This window comes from Poecile atricapillus, chromosome 1 (genome assembly GCF_030490865.1).
Source record: "Poecile atricapillus isolate bPoeAtr1 chromosome 1, bPoeAtr1.hap1, whole genome shotgun sequence".
NCBI lineage: Eukaryota > Metazoa > Chordata > Aves > Passeriformes > Paridae > Poecile > Poecile atricapillus.
This window is the reverse complement of record NC_081249.1, coordinates 136,709,618-136,729,154: the sequence shown is the minus strand read 5'-3', so window position 1 is coordinate 136,729,154 and position 19,537 is coordinate 136,709,618. Positions and strand designations below refer to the sequence as shown.

Here is a 19,537-nt window from a genome sequence, read left to right as displayed (position 1 = left end):
AAAAGTGTGTTTATGAGCCCCTTAGAATGGGAAAATTTTTATTGATGGAGAGGACCAAAGCAAAAAGGAGTGGGTTTTTAGCATTTTGGGCAGCTATGAGAGACATGCCTTGAGGAAAAAACCAAATCCTATCCTTCACACCTGCCTGAAGACACAGGGAAGCTATTTCTCGTGCACCGTTTTAGGTTTGTGAAGGCTACTGTAAAAACTGCTTAGGTCAAATCTTCCAGGACAACGAAAGGCCAGTTGTGGCCTCTATGGGATGAATGTGAGCAGCAAAAAGCAAAGCCTGGAGAACACCTTTACCTTGGGTGCCACACAGAATTTGTCAGTGAAGAAAACACCAAGTGACCACTCCAGGAAGACACGCTGGAAAATGGGATTTTTTTGGCATTCATCCTGCAAGGCCAGCCAAGGCCAATGCCAGGCTTGCCTTCTGTATTTTTAAAGCTATATTCACTCTTTTGTGGTTTAGGTGTGCAGCAGCTGCATTTTCTGTTGGAATAAGGGTTTGTTCTAACTCTGGGCACGAAACACCAGTGTCTCCTGAAAACTGAAATATCTTTTAGGCTTGTTCTTTACCTAAAGCCTTGACTAAGATCCTCTCCTGACAAGTTTCAGCTAGGGACTTACAAAAAACAAACAAGTAAAACAAGGTGTTAGTAGTATTGCAGTTCACAAATAACTAGATTGGTCTTTAAGGAGAAATATACAGATATATTTTATTTTTATAAGTAGAAAAATTAAGTATAAAGTTCCTGTAGAACTACTCTTTGCCAGATCAAACATATCAATCATTTAATCATTTCCCATACTAGCAGAAATGCACACAGCATCTTTTGTTTGTAGGAAAATCACTTTTCAAAGGACATGAATTTTGACATTACACAGCTGAACAGCTGCTCATTTCTTTTTTTCTCTAGTGCCTTGGCCACCACTGCTTTTCCAAGAACTCTTTTAGGGAAAGACAAGGGAGAGCTCAATTTAAATTAAAAACATTTAGGTTTTTTTGAGAGCCTTCCCCAGAGACCTACCAAAAGCACCACCCAGTAACAATGCGTAGTTCTCTTGCCTTGGGAAAGGAGCTCTCTTTAAAGCCCAACTAATTCGTTAGAAGGGATTATAGGATTAAAGAGCTCCTAAAGGCTAGAGACCCACTTCTACAAGACAGTAATTGTTTATTTCAAGGATAGTGATGCTGCAGCTTTCATGAGTCTCAGAGTTAGTACTTCCAGAGACGCAGAGAAGGTGGAGCAGCTCCCCAGACACCCACTCAGGGAATGCACAAATGGTTTTGGTACAAGAAAATTCCCTATTAAGTTAATTAGTTTTACATATGAAAAATTCAGATTAAGAAGAAGACATTGCTTTGATGTTGTTCTGCAGGCAGTCACCACTCATGAAATGATCTTCACTTCAGGCTTGGACTCTTCCAAGGCTCTCAATTCATCATCCACTTCAGAACTCCACAAAATGTCATACAAACTACAAAAGAAAACAGCACGTGAGATTTAGTGAGCATTCTCCTGTTAAGGGAAGAGAAAGATGCACAACTGGCCAGTATGGGAAGGTCATATGCCAGGAGGAACCCCATCTACCTTTGAGAGCAGCCAAAAATTGGCTTTAAGTCCCAACACCCCCTTACTCCCTTACCAGCACCAGCCTCCCACCCCTGCCAGGGCTACCACCATATCTCACATTAACTGCTGCACATTGCAGCTGGGCTTCCTCAAGGCTTCACAGATCTTCCTGATGCCTTCATCCTCCAGAGGGTTATAGCTCAGGTCCAGCTCGGTGAGGCACTGCTTGGTGACCATGGCAGTGGCAAGGGTGGCACAGCAGCCTGATGTCAGGTCACAGTTACCCAGCCTGCAGGGAGAGGAGGAAGAGGCCTGCACAGTAAGCCCGGATCCAGGAAACACTGCCCACACCTGGGCAGCAGGTGCAGACATCATGGCACAGACCAGAGATCCTTGCGAAGATGGCATCTCCGAGACATCAGCAGGGTCTTGCCACAGAGACAAGACACAGAGCTGCCCTCATGCTGACTGCTGAACACCCCAAAGGCCTCCCTAAAGCATAACAGTATGTGGCTATGGGTGTAGAAGGAACCCATTGAAGTTATTCCCTATTTCATCATCATGGATCATCTCTTATTACTATACTTGAGATTTGCAACCACCTCTCTAAACAGAGCAACTGAGGCCTCTCGGTTGATGACCAAGTAGCTTTAAGTGGTCAAAAGACATAACTTTCTGGGACAGACTTGCAATGACCCATCTGCTCCACTCACTCACTGTGAAATTAGGCATCAGAGCACAGCTTTAGGTTCTGTCCAGTGGCATGGAGAGAACAAGCATGGGGCCCTGAGCATCACAGAGCCCAGAGCTTGGCCCAGCTGGGAAGGGAACAGCTCATGGGGAAGGCAAATCCCACCCCAGGGCTGGAGGTGATGCTCCAGTTGGCTGCCTGCTCCTTCTAATGAGGCTGGACCAGCACTTGTGCTGGCACCCATAAGCACCTTGGAAGTAGAAGACAAAGGGTGAATTCAGACAGCAAGAGAGAACATGACTTCTGGGAGTGCACCTTACCATAGGGACTGGATGTTGCAGTTGGGGTGCATCAGCCCTTCACACAGGAGCTCGACACCTGCATCTCCCAGCTTGTTCTCGCCTATGTGCAGTACTTTCAGGTGCTTGTTGGTGCTGAGAGCAGAGCTGACAGCCTTGCAGCAAGCAGTGGTGAGCCCACACTCCCTAACCCTGAAAGGAAAAAGTGACATGAGATCTAGGTGGAACACCTAGAGACTGTCAGGCACCATTCACTTCTTTATATTTACTTAACAGAAGCCCAGACAGTGGGAACAGAGGAACCAGAGCTTTCCTTCAATCACTGTACTCCTCTCAATGCCTGTCTGCTCAGTCCTTTACAGGCAGCACCTTTCCCACCCTTTATGTGGGATGTGTCTTGGAGTGTGCACCTAGGAAAGGCCCCTGCCCAAAAAGCACAGGAACAAAGTATTAATGTGCAGTATAGTGTGCTGCTCTAACAGTCACTGTTGGCTCCACTGCCTGGGGCACCCCACTGACTTCCAGGCCACCGGGCAGGGGAAGAACCCAGCTGGGGGCAGGAGCTGAATCTGCAGTGGAGGAAAATTCAAGTTCTAAGTGAAAAACAAATTTCCGCTCCCAGCCACCAGACCATCCCAGCCTAAAAGGTAACACAGTCAACATGACAGGATGCTGAGAAATGTTTAATGTCACTAGAGCTTTCTTTTGTTTCACCAGTGAGAGAGTTTAGCTCCAGTGGAGAACCTGAGATATCTGATCACAGCACCTATTTTACTATTCCATCAGGCCTTTCAAAGTTCAAAAGCCTCTTAACTGCCATCTGTTGCACAATAAAACAATTAATTAGAAACTCCGCAAGTGATGCTTGGTCTCCTTTTGCTTGTAACAGGATAACTGTGATGGGGCACATCTTCAAAGTGTCTACAAGTTTAGAAGTACAAATCCTTTTAAAGTCTTTAAGTCTAGAAAAGCCATTTTTAACTCTAAATCTTTTCAGTAACAACCAGCAGGAGTTGCTTATGGAACCATCACAACTGAGGATCTGTGTGGGCATTACTTCACTTACAACTTTCTTCAGTGAGGCCTCCAAAGAAGGCAATGGGTACATGAAACTTGACAGCAGCTCACCATAGCTCCTGAAGTTTAGATTTCGGATCCTTGAGTGCCTGACAGAGCATTTCCATCCCTGAGTCTCTCAGGTTATTGTCTATCAGACTGATCTCTGTGAGGGTCTCCTTTGTACTGATGAGTCTTGAGAGATCTTTACAGCTGGCACTTGTGAGATCACAGTCCCATAACCTGCAAGGAAGAACAAAATATTATTTTCTCCCAGTAATGACTTAGATCAGAAAACAAAGTCCTGGTTTTTAGTATTCTGAATTTCTGGTGACATTGTCTCATTTTCTTGTATCCTTTCATACATCATACTACACAGCTTTCTCCTTTCCTTACTTTCCACTTGCTGCACCAAAAGCTCTGCTTGTAACACACACAAAAAAAGAAACAGAAATATGCAATTCTAGTAGACAGATAATTCAACTGGAAGCCAAGACAATGCCATCACAGACTTCCATTTGCCCTCTTCCCAGAATTTGATCCAAGCAATTTCAGTGTGGCCCTACTTGTTCGTGGTGTTCTCCACCCAGTTTTTGGGAATTAACTGATTTGCAGCTGAGACACCTTTTTGACCTAACGGGTAAATGAGAAACACTTAGGAGCAAACCAGCAGCACAACCTAAACAGCTCAGAGGCTGCAGAAGGGATATGAGAAACCTCTGCCCACACTTACCACAGCTTCTGGATTTTGCAGCTAGGATGCATCATTCCCTGGCACAGCAGAGCCAGACCAGAGTCCCCAATCTTGTTGTCCCCCACAGAGAGATCCATCAGAGATGACTTGCTCCTGAGAACAGCACTAATCTCCATACAGCTATCACTGGTTATGCCACAGTTCTCCAGGCTGCAGGAAAAAGCACAGTTGGAGTTGGTGCTCCAGACCCACTGTGTTAGATACACCCCAATAACCCAGTTCAGACTGAGAAGGGTCTATGGGCTGTTTCCTTGCTGCAAACCAGTGCAGCTCAACCAGGCAGTGCTACATCCTGCAAGGTTCAGAGAAGATACAGGTGTCCAAATGGGACTCTGGGTGAGGCAACACACTGCTCCCGCCTTTCATGAGGCTGCAGGGCATTTTGATCCAGCCATTTATATGCATTAATACAAGGATTGTTCTTGCCAAACTTCCCCTTTTTATCAGTCATCCTTTTTAAGAGAAACTTTGGCAGTATCACACAGTGACTCCCCCAGCCAACCCCTGCTGAACCTCAGGGGCAAGATAAAATGAATCGTGCTTTTCCCAGAAAGCCCTTCATGTGCTTTACCCCAGAAATGAGGCCAAATCCAGCACCTTTGTTTTGTAGCAAAAAAAAGCCTCTGAGTAAGTATTCTCAATGGGCTGGTAATTCCAGTTTAAGAACTAGAGCCACTGAGGGTGATTGCTCTTCTGCTCTGAGACACAGGTGAGCAGTCTCCCTTAGTAAGTGGTGGTTTAACCTGGAGCGCCAAAAACTCCCAAACTGAAAGCTCCAGACATTTGTGTGAAGTTTCCAGTTACATAAATCTGAGCCAGCAAAAAATCTGTCCTACGTTTCAAGCATTCCTGACAACAATTTTTCCTGTCCTATGGATGGTGTGACTAGCAGCAGCACTAGTTGCCATTAGAGATGAGCAGCTCTTCCTTACTGTAGTAGCTCTAGGTTGCAGCTTGCCTCCACCAGGCCCCGGCACAGCTGCTTTACAGCTGTATCTCCCAGCGTGTTGTTGCTCAGGCTAAGCTCTTTCAGGGTGGGCTTGCTTTGCAGAGCAGCATTGAGAGCTTCCACAATATCAGCTGTGAGTTCACAGTACTCCAGCCTGCAAGAAGAAAAGAAGTCCAGGCAAAAAGACAACCCTCCTCACACATCCTGCTACCACAAGAATCAGCTGAGCCTGGTGTGTTAGCCAGGGCAGAAAACACACCAATGTGAGTTGAGATCAGACAATGCCTAAAACCAGAGATACACTGTAAGAGTTTTTAACAGCATCTCTCTGCTCATTTCAGGAAGCATCAATTCTTAAACTAGATCCCAGTGGACCTTAGCAGGACCAATTTTTACTAGGCCTCCATTAAACCAGCGTACAGGCAGCTTGGAGCACAGGGCTGAGCTCTGCACTGCAACACCATCAACTCTGGGCCTGACCGGGGGGAGCTGGGGGCTGCAAATACACCCAGGTCCAGCTCAGTCATGAAACAAGGAGCAAGGGCAGCAGAATCTGATGTTCCCTGAGCATCTGAGAGGTCCTGCATTCACAGCCACCACTGCCAGGAAGGCTAAACAAAGCCTGTGGGAACAGACACCTGAATTCCAAACCCGCAAGACCCACCAGCATGAGTAAGCATGATAATTTCAGGTAAAACAAGAACAAATCCACACCTGGCAACGAAACTCCTATTTGTCTCAAGGGAAAGGCAGGCATGGCCTGTTTGATAACCAAAAAAACCCAGTGACTACTTACTGCAGCTTCTGCAGCTTACAGCTGGGGTTCATCATCCCTTGGCACAGCACCTTCACTCCAGCAGTTCCCAGTCTGTTATCCCCTACATGCAGCTCTGTCAGGGATGGCTGGGCACTGAGGACAGAGCGCAGGGTCTCACAGCTGGCACTTGTCAGATTGCAGTTTTGTAGCCTGCAGGAGAGAGGCAAGAGGGGTGACGGAAATGCACTCCTAGAATTACAGTCTCTTCTGTAATAAAGAGAGATTTATCTGCCGCGGTTGAAGCTTGGAAAGGACACCACAGCTCTGATGATGCATAACCCTCTAGGAAGTGGTTTGTCCAGGTTAGTGCCATTATTTTACAGGTATGCCGTAATAGTTTATCAATTATACTCGTGCCACAAACAATAGTTTGCATGCTTCCTTCAATCCACTCCTTCCAATCACTCATACAGCATCTCCAGCAGAATAACAATTCACCCGACAGGTAGCCCCACAACTGGTTTATAGAAGTGGTTTAAATACAGGAGGCTGACCCCATAGATAAAGCAAAGGCATCTTATGATTTCTTGCCTCCTCTAGAAATGTGATACAGAGTAGATAGAAGTTAAAATCTCATCCAACCATGGATATAATTTTGTTTAATGGTATAGTACAAGAAGGATCTATGAAGCTGATCCTTCAGCACTCAGTCTTGGAAAAGCAGCATAGGAACAGTGCTAGTATTGCTATGGGGTGTTTATAGAGCTATTGGATAAGACTTTGGCTCAATGGAGAGGTGTTGTTCAGGGAAGTTTGACTTGGGTTTGGTTGCTCTTTTATTTCCTCTTATTCCTCTTATTTATTCCTCTTTATATTCCTCTTCCTCTTACTTCCTTTTTATTTGGTTTCTCTTTTAAGGCACCTTACCAGAACACCAAAAATGGACAATTTTATTTCTACAGAACTGAAAAACCCTAATCCAGGTTGTTACTTGAGCATGTGGAGAAGTCAGAAGCCTGGGGCAAACTCTCTGAAAAATTGCTTAAGTCTTCCAGTACTTCCACAGTTACTTCTTGAAGGCCCATCAGAGAGCTGCAGTTTCATCAGCTTCACAGTCAACTTTCTTTCTATTTGCCTGAGTCCTCATTGCAGGGGGCACAGGGACTTTAATATCTGATCTAAAAGACAAATTATTTTTACAAGGTAGGATCCCGTAAATCCAGAGTGAGGATCCCAGATTCGCCTCAGGAGCTGGAGGATTCCTGCAGCCTGCAGAAGAGATGCTGGACAGAGAACTGGCATTTCTTTGTGGCCTTCTGAAGAGCAGAGGCAGCAGTCACTGTCTCTGACTAAAGCTCCTGGACCTTTTAGTTGCTGAGGGAAGCCCACTAATGCTATAATGTGGTGGGGTGCCTCTATAAAATGCCTCTCAGAGCCAGGGAACTCTCCAGTTTGCTACATTCCGAGGTTTGCTGAACGATGACAGACCCTGGGCTGGCACCCCCAGTCCACATGGCTCAACCTCAAAGGCATCTGATGTGAGTCTTTCACTGAATTTGAGGGGAAATTTCCATAGGTGAGCACCTTGTACATACTCCTTTAGCTTTGTGTAGTTGTGAGTGGGAATATGCTATAACAAATGGACTGTGTCTATTGCTGTCCTAGAGTGTTTAAGTACTGTTAAAACTTGCAGACCTAAAGTGTTGGTCCAGTCCAGGACTCAGTTTAGCAAAGATTCTAAACCTTGGAATTCAGAAGGACTATCTTCTTTATTCACCCTTTCCTGTCCTGACCCTTCCACTTCTCCCAGCCTCCATGTAGATAATTCTTCAGTTGACACTGGTTATTGACTTTAGATTTTTGTTTGCTTTTTCTCTATGTGCTTTAACCATCTAGTAAGTAGCAGAGTGAACCTTGTCAACAAACTGTTGTGCTTTCACTTTTATATTAAAGCTGCCTCTGCCAGTGATGCTTTAAGAGACCTCAAAACACTAATTTGTGACAGCATGATAGAACAAGACAATGAGTGGGGGCTTTACCATAACTTCTGTAGGCTACAGCTTGGCGTCAGCAACCCTTTACACAGGTATTCAACACCTGCATCTCCCAGCTCATTGTTGTTCAGCTTCAGCTCTGTGAGGGATGGATTTGTATTGATGATGGAAGAGAGATCCTGGCAGTTACTGCTGGAGAGATTGCAATCATCCAACCTGAAAGACAAGGAGAGAGGAGCACATTAGTCCTCAGAGTTGCTCTGCTCTCCCTGGCAGGGTCACTGCTCATGAAGGCAGAGTGGGCAATATTCTTGCAGGTCCTGGGATGCCTTCATAAGTATGTGCAGGACCTGCTGGGTGTTGCATGGCCCAAACCAAGGTGTGCTCTGGGATGCACCACAGGATGAGCTGGATAGCAGCTTCCCAAGCCTTGCTCCTCCTCTGTGCTGCACAGAAGACAGCACAAGTCATCCCCCTACAGCTGGAGGAAACACCTTCATTTAAACAGTGAGAGTGACAAACCACCTGCCAGCTCACAGGCTGTCTGACTGGTTCTGCACTGAGAACAGCCTAGCTGGGTCTGCAGCCAGCCCCAAGTGACACTCATCAGCAGGTTGGTGTCTTGCAGGTGAGTCATGCTGGTTTGCACCATCTCCCTCCAGAAGGAATCTCAGCACACCAGCCCTGAGTTTGCAGTTTGCAGCAGTTTCTCCCACTGGACATCAGCATTCTTCTAGGTGCTGCTAAATTTACAGGGATGAATTTAATTGAGAGGAGAGCCAAGGAAAGGATCAGGAGCACAGGACAGCCAGGGAGGTATAGAGGGCAGCAGAAAAGACACAGAGCAAAAGGAAGGGATCATGAAGAACTGTACAGCCCCAGGCAAAGCCAGGATTACCAGAAGCTGCCTAGTCATTTCTCCTTAGATAACAGTATGGAAACTGAGACTCTATGAAGGTTCTCCTTCCCTCCCCCGGCAAGAAGACATGACTTCCAGTGGGATCATGTTCAACACTGATGGAATAATCCCTGCAGCAGTCACCCTCATCCACTGCCTCTGGAGCAGCCCAGCCTCTGCCCAGGAGACAACCATCCCACTGCCTTCTGCCACCCAAGGCAGGCCTTGGGAAGTCAAGGCCAGACCCATGCAGCTTTGCCTGTAAAGGCTCCTTTGCAAAGGAAAAGTTGCCCTCACCAGGTCCAAAGCCCTCTGAGGCACTGCTGGCATGAAGTGGCTCATCTTCTCCAGCCCCAGCAGGATGATGCCATCCCATGAAGTGTGAATTCCTAGCCAGGAGAGGGGAAAGATTGCAGTAGCAATTCTTCTGGGCCCTGTCCTACACCTTACAACCCAGGAGATGGTTCCCTCCCATCGTTTGCTCAACAATCAAGGCTGGTACTTCTGAAGGTCAAATGAAGAATTAAAATGGCACATGGCTTGTACCTGACTACTGATTGACAGCATCAAGCCTGCAACCCAAAGAGTGTGCAACCTAATAAGCACAGCAATCCTAAAAAAAGCACAGGAATCCTGAAGATTCCTGTCTTCCCCCTCTTGAGAGACAAAGGCAGAATAACCAAAATGGTGGTCAAATATTTAAATCACATTACCTAGCTGAGCCCTATGGCACACCAAGAAACAGGGCAATATTACTTCATATCAAAGGATATTTTACCCGTAGTTGAAAAAGTTTTGCAAGAGGTGGGGGGGTTATCCCCCCTTTAAATTAACTCTCTGGATAAAAATAGGTAGACTCATTCCTGTTGCCATGCAATTTCTAAGTCCCAGGTCAAACAGTTCTGAAGATGAAAAGCACTGAAGAGAAATGCAACAGTTCTTACTCAAAAGAGATGATACACAACTAGCTACTACCTGATGGTTTTGCAGGATTTCATTGTGGTCAGAAGTTCAGCCCATCTAGATGGGCTCATCTCTTCACACTGAATGTCAAGCTCCATTTTGACGGTTGAGATAAGACCTGAAAATTAAAACAAAATAAAACCACTCTTTTTAAAAATGGACTGAGAAGCAACGACGTTCCTCAGTTCCCCCAGCTCTCAGCCATCAGTCATACTGTGCAAAGGGAACAGATTATAATTTTCCAAAACCTGCAAACACTAGTATAAGGCCAGAAGAGTTGGAATGGTTTTGTCTGGGACTTGGGAAGGCCTTCTTCTGAGAGGAAAAAAGCACAGGAATCCTGAAGAGACATGGCAAAAGCCTGTTACTCACACAAGGCTGCTTGTGTGTGAATAAGACTCTCCCCTTCCCCCTCCAAGAGAACTTAACCATAAGGAGCTTTATAGGGGGAGTGGTGCTACTCACTATTGCACTGCTAAGCCACACAGACACAAAGTTCCACCAGCATGGCATACCTGACCCATTGTGGAACCTCAAGCTGTAGTTAAACTTGGGGTATTTTTGAGATAATTTGGGTCAGTGAGGAAGATGAGCATGAGAACTACCTGGGCTCAAGTTAAAAATCCCGCTGCACATGTGTCTGTATGTGAGAAGTGGAACTTGTGAGGATGGGAGAAGTGTTCCTCCACAATTTGATATCCCAGGTTTAAAAGATCACTCTGGTTGGGTAAATCCAAGTACAGAGACGCTTGTAAGAACAATTTGTTTTGTTTTGGTTTTTTTTCTGCAGTCAAACTGCATTTCTGGAGTGATGTAGCCACAGCGCAGTGCAGAACGGCTCCAGATACACATGCACAAAAACATGCCAAGGGCAGTAGCTGAGCTCTAGGTTTAGTCTACAAAGGATAAGGTTAAAGTCAGCGCTGCAGTAGGTGACAAAGCAGCCTTGGTCTCCTGGTTTGGCCAGCATGACTCAGACTGGCATTTGTAAAAGAAATAATCCCTGAGCTATCCCATCGGAATGTGAGCTGCAGTCAGCCACCGTCTCCCTCATCCCAGTCCGGAACATCGCGGGGACCCCAAACTCGCTTTTCGCAGAGGCCGGCTGGGTACCAGCGCTCCCTCAGCTCGCACCCACAACAAACGCGGCACCCACGTGGGGAGGGCGGCGCTCGGGAAGCGCGGCGGGAGCGGGACACGGCGCCAGCGGGATCCTGAGCTCACCGACACGCTCGGCCTCTGCCCTTCCCCTCCCAACGCGAGCGCTGCCGGGAATCCCGGCCCACGGCCTCCGTGGGATGGCACCACAGCCCCACGTGCCGCGGGCTGATGGGGACCGCAGCCAGCGGCGACACGCGAGGGGACGGTGGCAGGCGGACTGTCACAGCCCGCCCCGCGCCGCTCGGGCACTCTCCCGTCCGGATCGAGAAAGGGTTCTCCCCGCAGCCCCGAGTTCTGCACCCTCCTGCGAGCCGAGGGGGATATCCCGTTCGGGATCCCGGGCAGCGGCCCGCTCCTATCCCGGGCACAGCCGCCACCGCTGCCACCCCTGCCCCGTTCCCCCGCCCCGGTGCTCACCGCCCCGCCGCCTCCCGCACCGCAGGCAGCGCTTTTCCTCCCAGGCTTTCTTCCTTCCCTGCTCGCCTCGCCCCGGCCCGGCCCGGCCCGGCTCCCCAGCTCCTACCGCCGCGCCGCCACCGCGCAGCTGCCGCCGGCTCCGGCCCGGCTCCGCCTCGTATCGCGGAGGGGAGGAGCACGATCTGTCTCTCCTCCCCTTTTTCCCTTTCTTCCCCCTTTTCCTCTTTCTCTCCCTTTTTCTTCCTCTTTTCCCTCCGTTTTCCCCCCTCTCCGTTTTTTCTTGCCCTCTCTGACACTTAGCGCCCTTTTCCTTCTCTTTCCCACTTCTTGTCTTTCCCTTTCTCAATTTTTCCTGACTCCTCCCTGCTTCCCTTTCCTCCTCTTTTCCGACTTTCTTTCCCCCTTTCACCTTCTTTCTTCCCCCCTCCACTCTGTTTTATCTATTTCCTTCCTACCTCTTTCCTTCCTATCTTTTTCCTCACTTTCTTCTTCTTTTTCCCTTTTCCCTTTCTACTTTATTCTCATGTGCTTTCCCCTTCCCTCTTTCTTTCCTCTAGTTTTTTCCTCTCCTTCCTTCCTTCCTTCCTTCCTTCCTTCCTTCCTTCCTTCCTTCCTTCCTTCCTTCCTTCCTTCCTTCCTTCCTTCCTTCCTTCCTTCCTTCCTTCCTTCCTTCCTTCCTTCCTTCCTTCCTTCCTTCCTTCCTTCCTTCCTTCCTTCCTTCCTTCCTTCCTTCCTTCCTTCCTTCCTTCCTTCCTTCCTTCCTCCCTCCCTCCCTCCCTCCCTCCCTCCCTCCCTCCCTCCTTCCCTTCCTCCCTCCCTTCCTTCCTCCCTCCCCCCCTCCCTCCCCCTCACTTCCCTCCTTCTTCTCCTTCTCCCTTCTTTCACCATTCTTTTGTTCCTTCTGCCATCTCTCCTCTTACTCTGTCTTCCCTCTTTCTCCTCTACTCACCAACTTCTCCATTTTCATCCTCTTTTCCTCCCTTTCCTTTTATTCCTATCTCCTGTTGCCCCCCCCCCCCCCTTTTTTTTTTTTCATCCACCCTGATCTCCCTGATGCTCTTACCCCCTGAGCAGGAGCATTGGGACATACAGGAAACAAGACAGGATTAAGAGAAATCCCTATAATGAGAGGATGCACAAAGGGTGGGAGTATCAAACATAAAATGAGGTAGTGTCCCAGCTGGCTGGGAGGGCAACCTCTCCTGTGTGCCGGGATCTGGAGCAAGATGGGAATGCATGCAGGTCACCCAGGGCAGAGGCACCACGGCAAGGTCGCGGCCAGGGGAGACAGGACTTCCCCAAGGAGCTCGGAACTAGGAATTGTTCGAAACGGAAACAACAAAAATATCCTCAGTGGTCCCCCTGACTTCCAGGTTGCAGACAGCTGTGCACGGGGGCCAGCTTGGAGGGCCTGGGATGTCCCTGCTCTCCATCCCTGTCACCGCTCCTACCCACGGCTATCTGTGTCCCTCATTAGCGCAACACGTTGAGGAGAGAGCGGCACCTCGCTGGCACAAAGGCCTCTCTGAGCTCTTCGAACTAAGCTGTAGAGCAGTGGAGGATGGGCGCCTCGGGCTTGTGCTGCTGCCAGGCCCGCTGCCCTCCCGGCCTCTCTCCGTGCCACTGCCCCCACCCGACCCCAGGGACCAGTGGCTGTCCTGCACATCCGTCCCGAGGCGGGGCGAGGGTGGCAGCGCTTGGTCAGGGCTGGAAGGGATTCGTCATCCCTTGGCTCGCTTCCTCCTCCGCTTGCCGGCTACTCCCTGTCTCCCTCCCTATTGTTTCCCGGTAGTTTTAGTCCCGGTAAAACCTCATTCAGATTTTCACAAGACAGAACAAAGAAAGGTTTTGAAGTGCCGAGAGGCATTAGGCAACACCCCGATTTGCTTTCCTCCCTGCACCCCCGAAATCTCAGCATCTCCCCCAGTTTTTTCTTCCTACGAACACTCTCTTCCCATAACCCTGGCTCGACAGTTCAACTAAGCACAACCAGCTGTTCCCTTACAAAGCACGGCTTTAAAATGGTTCCGTGGTCCTCCCCGGAAAGCAGGAGGGAAAGTTTCGGGAGTTCTAGAGCCTGCTTTTGCCGCTGGTACGTACCTTGCTGTTGTCGGTGCTGTGCGGGAGCGAGGGGGGGCAGAGCTGGCGCCTTCCTGCTGCCGTTACCACGCAACCTCTGCTGTCGTACACATGGTGCCTGCTAGAGGGAGGGAAACACTTTTGGGCTCTGACGGCTTTTTTCCTCCCGTGGCAGCTCTTCAGGGCCTTGCAGAGCAAGCACTGTGTACACGGTTGTGTCTGGCTTGTGACAAAGCAAATGTTGTAAAAAGCCCGTGATGATGACAAAGGCAGCTTTAACTTCTCGCACCGAATTATGTGGCCACTTGGCATGGTTTAGCCCAGAGCAAGGGAGTGGTTGCCACTGAAGGATCCATCTGAAAATTAGGCCACCACGGTGTTAAAGTCTGGATAAAGATGATGAAGTTTGTGTAGTTTCTCCATTCTCCAGGTAATGCTGTCCTGCCAGGCCTAGGAGCGATGCTGAGCACATTACTGCCTACCTGTCACCTCACCTGGGGGTTCTGCATCCCATCTCCCAGCAGGGGCTAAGGCACAGGCAGTCCTCTGCTTCTGCACAAGCTGAATGCTCACACTGCCCAGAAGGGTCCATTGGGCATACCCCTGGTCATGTCTCCCTAAAGCTGCTCCTCAGCAGCAAGCATGGACCTCAGTCCTACACCTCCTCCCAAATTCCTACTGGCTCTTCTCCTCCTCAAGGAAAACTCTGCCATCACTAGAGCTGCATTGCACAATAGTTGTGGGTTGAAGTAATCCGCTTTCTTACCCCATTCTCAATGGTGTGAAGATGAATTAATGTTTCAATAGTTTGCAAATGATCCAGGAGCAGAAGGACAGATCTGTTTTTCCCTCCTGTGCCTGCAGATGCTGACAGATGGCGGTGGAATGATGGCCTGGGAAACAGAGCCTTTGTTGAGCCACAGGAGAAACACTAGAGGCTTTCCCTCCAGCTGCTTTTCTTATCCTTCTCCTGGAGGAGATGGGAACCAATCTTCGGGAGAGCTCAGTGAGCTAAAATCCACCTTCCTCAGTGCCCAGACAAGAGTTGAAAGCCAGAGAATTCTCCTCTTCCTCACTCCCTCTCAGGAAAACAGGGTCATCCACACAAAAAGTTTGCTGGAACAGTCCTTGTGCTTCTGGGTCTGATCAGAAACCTGCTGAAGCACAGGCAAGAGTTTGGGGATGGCCCAAGCTCCCAGCTTTAGTGCTTGTTAGGATGTTCCCTGGCAGGCAAATGGAGGGGATGCTGTGGCTGGTGAAGGATGTCTCTGCCCCTCTTTCTTGGCATGATGCTTTCAGGAAGACCACTAATGTTGGGAATAAAGTTTATGCTGGCAGGAGATCCACCGGTCAACCAGGCAATTTGAAGTGAGATGCCTGTCATTCAGCCCAACAGCAAAAGTGTCATTTCCTATCCAGCCCCTGCTGGCATCTCTCCGCTCTTGGTTCCCACTACGCTGCACTTATCAGGAGTCTCTAAAGGACAAAGTCTAGTGTTTGTTAGAAGTTTCAGAGAGATTTATGTCACGTGGATCTTCTGTAGACCTCCTGCCCTGGGCAAAGCACCCAATACCCTCTGATCTGTGTTGGTGAAATATTAGATTTACAGGCCAAATAACTATGCCAAAAAGTTATGTGCTTCTGTCTCCCTGTGAACTCTTTGGCTGCCCTCACTGTGGGGACAACAAAAGGCATCTCTGGAAAAATCTATTGCCCTTTCCCCAGCAAGCAGGACCAGGCCACCCTGCTCATTGAGATACACACAAATCCAGAGGAAATGACACAAAATGGGACTGGAAAAGCCAACAGCAAACACCAGTGAGAAATACCTGTGTATGTCTTGCCACGGAAACAGCGAAAGACTCCTGACATGGAAGGCATGTCCATTTGGTTTTTTGTACAGACTCAGGCTGATTCCTTGACTCCTCAAGATTCCTTAAGGAGCCTGGCAGTGACATCTGCCCTGTGTTCCCTTCTTTATCACAGTTTCCCATTACCCTTTCTGAGTTCATTCAAATTTATCTCCTTTTTTTTTTGGATCCTCTCTCTCTTTTGGTCTTTGTAGCAGGGAAGGAGGGCACAGTGATGCCCATCTTGCCCCTGCTGCTTTTGGGCGCAGCTGGCATGAACACATGAAGTGCAGGTCTTGTGTCTTGGGATCTGAGGAAGTTGAGATGTGTCTCTGCATTTAAGATGACTTTATTTTAAAAACTAAATTTATGCACGTAACCCTAGAGCAAACTTACAAAAGAATACTTAAATTAAGGCCATTAGTGTAAACTGAAAAATCTGCCTTTTCCCCTTCTAGCAGTTTCCTGTTTTGTCCTCTCTGCTCTCATGATACCTATGTGCATATACTTAATGGTAATTAAAGACAACTAACTTCTAAGAGTAGTGACAGACCTTTTTCTAACTTGACTATGTGAGCCCGACCAGAAAATTCATTCCATAAATTCATCTGTGGAGATCAAAACAAAAAAAGCGAGTTGTAAGCATGTGCCCAGCGCCATTTGTTGTAGTGAGTGATTTGTTTATATCCTATTTGATCCATTGCTGGAAGCCATTTGTTCCTTGAGTTTGTGTGCAAACTTAAAGTAAGGCTTTGTAGGGTGAGGAAATGCAAAACTTGGATAATTCCTGAAGAGTTAGTGGGCTGATTAAGCACTGGGGAGCGAAGTATCTGAGGAGCAAAAAAACTGGGGAGCTAGAGTGGAGAACCTGACACTGTGGCTTAACTGATGCCTCAGGAGCTAAAACAATAAATAAAAGGAGGTCAATAAACAGGTGCTGGTAGCAAGCTATTAGCGATTTGGCTGAGCAAGGTTTGGGTTTTTCAGCAAATACTCAGGCAATTGCTCACCCTGACTTGCATGCGTGCTCACATACACATATGGATGTTCCATACTGTGGCAGCTCATTATAGATTCCCACAAGAAAACCATTAGAGAGGAAATTCTTGCTGTTCTGATGTGGTCGCCTTGTTCTTGTAAAAGAAAAGCTGTTGTTTCTATTTTGCACTGGTTTTGTTTCTTGGGGGAGTGGAGAGCATTATAATGAAATAGTGCTGTGAGTGTATGTGTAATATTTTATCCCTGTGGATACAGTCTTTCACAGTGGGTCCAGTGAAAGTAGAGCCCCAGGAAAATGGAGATTTCCAGATAGGTTCGTCAACCAACACACCTGCAGAAAAAGTACTGACAGGAATTTTTCTCACATCCTTGCTTTTCTTCATCTTCTGCCTCAGCCTGTGGCAGTGTTTGCCTGCCCGTCTGCAGAGGGCGATGCAGCATCAGTTTGACTAGACTTAAGGTCCTCTGGTTTTCCCGAAGTTGCCCTTGGTCACCAAGGCATTGCAGGGGTTGAGAGTTGAGATGGGGCCACAGCTAGGGGGGAAAATGAGAAGCCCAGACCAGAAACAGAGCTGTATTTCACAACACAATCTCTTCATGTTATGTGTAGCAGCTGATGAAATAGGAGACTACAATGGGTTTCACTTTCCTGTTAAATCCTGCTGCACAGGAAGGTTTGAATAATTTGCTGAATCTCTGAAGGCCACTGTAGGGACAGCTGGTTATTTCATGAGTTTGTACAGGACTCAGAAGTGTGAGTTTAAATCAGCTTTAAAAGGCAAGAATGAAATCTTGAAGCTAAAAGAACCCCACTCATCTGTTTTTCAGACTTCAGTTTGCATGTTACCATTGCCTTTTTGCAGAAAGGAACAGTAGATGTCCTCTGCCAGTAGAGGCATCTCTCTCTAGTCTCCATGAAAGTACCCATGAGAATTCATGGGTATTTGTGCCCAAAAAAATCACTTTGTATCCTGGAGTCACAAACGTTGGAAAAGATCTCAAAATGATCATGTCCATCTGTTAACCCAGCATCACTGTGTTCATCACTGAACCACAGCCCAGAGTGCCACATCCACATGTCTTCTGAACGCTTCCAGGGACAGTGATTCCAGCACTTACCCAGGCAGCCTGTTCCAATGTCTGATCATCCTTTCAGAGAATATTTTTTTTCCTAATATCCTATCTAAACCTCCCATGACACAACTTGAGGCCATTTCCGCTCATCCTGTAACTTGTCACATGTGAGAAGAGACCCCCTCACCTCACCAAAACTCCTTTCGGGTAGTTGTAGACAGTGATGGGGTCTCTCCTGAGCTTCCTTTTCTCCAGGCTAAACAACTCCAGATCCCTCAGCTGCTCCCCATAAGTCTTGTGCCGTAAAAATCCCAATGCATCCTTTCTTTAATCCAGTTCTTCCTTAGACTATCAGAATTAATTTGCTGCAAAGGTATGGGGGTGGGATATTTTGCAGTCTTTAGGTATAGACTGGGGCCTGTGAGCAGCTTGAAAGCTGAATTTCATCCTTTGTCATTGAAATTTGCCAGAAAGGTAATTTCCTCGTCCGTGTAACTGAGGAACATGCTCAGAATTGTTTTCCTCCATTGATTCTCAGTTTAGTTTGTGGCAGAGATAGAAATGCCAGCTGAGTGTAATCCTGTGGGGTTGGTTTTTTTTCCATGATACACTTATCAGTTTTTAAAAACTGCTTCTCTTTTTTTAAAAGCTTTTGGTTATTCCTTGTGGCTTGTTGCAGTAGAATAGGAGCAGAGTGTGAAGCACTCGCTTGAACTTTGCACCTGGATAAATTCAGGGAGCAAAGTCCTGACCTTTTTTTTTTAATAAATGGCACCTACATCAATGACTCCTTGAGGTGTTTTGATTCCTTCTAAACTTTACACAAGGTGAACAAGTGTTTTGGCTCTACTAGAGGCCTCCAGGTGAAGGGATCTCTAAAAACTTTCCTGCTTTTGGGTGGGGTGAGAAAGGGAGGGCTGGGGCCAGAGGTATGTGGGAAGAACTGGATGCAGTGGGTGCTGCTCACCGTTGTGTTGTCCAGTGTTCAATAAGGAAACAAAAGACCCTCTTGCAGTGCCAGGAATACACAGACAGTGCTCTGCCTGCCTTAAGCATGGGACAGGCAAAAGTATCTGTGCAGCCCTACTGGAGCAGCTGAGGTCACCCACTCTGCTGCGCCTGGAGAAGACTGAGGAGAGACCTCATCGTAGCTACAACTTCCCTGTGAGGGGAAGAGGAGGGGCAGGCACGGATCGCCTCCCTCTGTTCAGCGGTGACAGGACCCGAGGGAATGGCCTGAAGTTGTGTCAGGGGAGGTTTAGGTTGGATATTAGAAGAAAGTTCTTCACGCAGAGGGTGGATGACCACTGGAACAGGCTCCCCAGTGAACTGGTCACAGCACCAAGCCTGACAGAGTTAAAGCGTTTGGACACTGCTCTCAGGAACGTGGTGTGACTTGTGGTGTCCTGTGCAGGGCCGAGAGTTGGACTCGGTGATCCTTGTGGGTCCCTTCCAACTCGGTATATTCTGTGGTCTTGAAGAATGTCGAGGAAGCAAATAGAATATGAGGAATTTAAAAGGGCAAAACCAGTATTGCTGTGGTTTGCAATGGAAGCCGGCGGCAGGAAAAAGAACTGGAGAATGCGGGCATCGATCCCGCTACCTCTCGCATGCTAAGCGAGCGCTCTACCATTTGAGCTAATTCCCCACCTTGACATACGGCCCAACCAGTGCATACATATTCACTTCTCGCGAGACGCCGGGCGCCGCTGGCCGTTACACATCCCGCTCGGGGCTCCCAGTGCGCCTGCGCGGGAGCGCGACGGCCGGGGCTCGGCGGCGGGCCGGGCAGGGCGCGCGCCGGGAGAGGAGGATGCGCCCCGCGGTGAGACCGGGAGCGGGAACGGGGCGGGAATGGGAACTGGAACGGGGCGGGAATGGGAAGGAGATGGCAGTGGGAACGGGAATGGTGGGTGGCTGCGAAGGGCTGTGTGTTTGGGGGGCAGGATGCGTACGGCTGTGTGTGTGTGTGTGTGTGGGGCGGCGGTGCGTGTGGAGGGCAGAGCAGGGGGCTGC

At 48.4% G+C, this 19,537-nt stretch overlaps 2 protein-coding genes and 1 non-coding gene across 8 annotated transcripts in view; 1 reads left to right on the top strand and 2 right to left on the bottom strand.

The window, feature by feature from the left end:
- Positions 1-640: 640 nt before the first annotated feature.
- RNH1 (ribonuclease/angiogenin inhibitor 1) lies at positions 641-13,711 on the bottom strand. 4 transcript variants are annotated; one of them, XM_058862204.1, is made up of 10 exons: positions 11,626-11,646; positions 9,954-10,059; positions 8,126-8,296; positions 6,126-6,296; positions 5,313-5,483; positions 4,360-4,530; positions 3,699-3,869; positions 2,592-2,762; positions 1,699-1,869; positions 641-1,485 (listed from the first exon to the last, which is right to left on the bottom strand). In XM_058862204.1, exons 2-10 carry the CDS (start codon positions 10,037-10,039, stop codon positions 1,398-1,400), a joined length of 1,371 nt encoding a protein of 456 aa, XP_058718187.1. In that variant the 5' UTR covers positions 10,040-10,059; positions 11,626-11,646; the 3' UTR covers positions 641-1,397. The 4 variants fall into 4 exon arrangements, with proteins under 4 accessions (XP_058718187.1, XP_058718162.1, XP_058718171.1 ...); XM_058862179.1 differs by lacking the exon at positions 11,626-11,646 and adding an exon at positions 13,620-13,711 and having other exon boundaries at positions 642-1,485; XM_058862188.1 differs by having other exon boundaries at positions 642-1,485; positions 11,540-11,681.
- Positions 13,712-19,096: 5,385 nt separating this feature from the next.
- Positions 19,097-19,169, bottom strand: TRNAA-AGC (transfer RNA alanine (anticodon AGC)). Its single transcript has one exon. It is a non-coding gene; the product is annotated as a tRNA-Ala (tRNA).
- A 96-nt stretch (positions 19,170-19,265) lies between these two features.
- Positions 19,266-19,537, top strand: part of LOC131574544 (USP6 N-terminal-like protein) — an 83,562-nt gene continuing 83,290 nt past the window's right edge. For 2 of the 3 annotated variants that reach the window (XM_058829021.1, XM_058829040.1), the window contains exon 1: positions 19,266-19,346. The gene's annotated coding sequence lies outside the window, so the exon portion shown is untranslated. The remainder of the gene's footprint in view (positions 19,347-19,537) is intronic. The other variant, XM_058829029.1, reaches the window with a different exon arrangement.

Coding starts and splice junctions, on each gene's coding strand:
- RNH1 (XM_058862179.1), bottom strand. CDS start 10,039: ATGGAGCTTGACATTCAGTGTGAAGAGATGAGCCCATCTAGATGGGCT. Junction 3,870..4,359: donor TGCAAAATCCAGAAGCTGTG/GTAAGTGTGGGC, acceptor TCTTCCTTGCAG/GTTATGGGACTGTGATCTCA. Junction 1,870..2,591: donor TGCAACATCCAGTCCCTATG/GTAAGGTGCACT, acceptor CTCTCCCTGCAG/GCTGGGTAACTGTGACCTGA.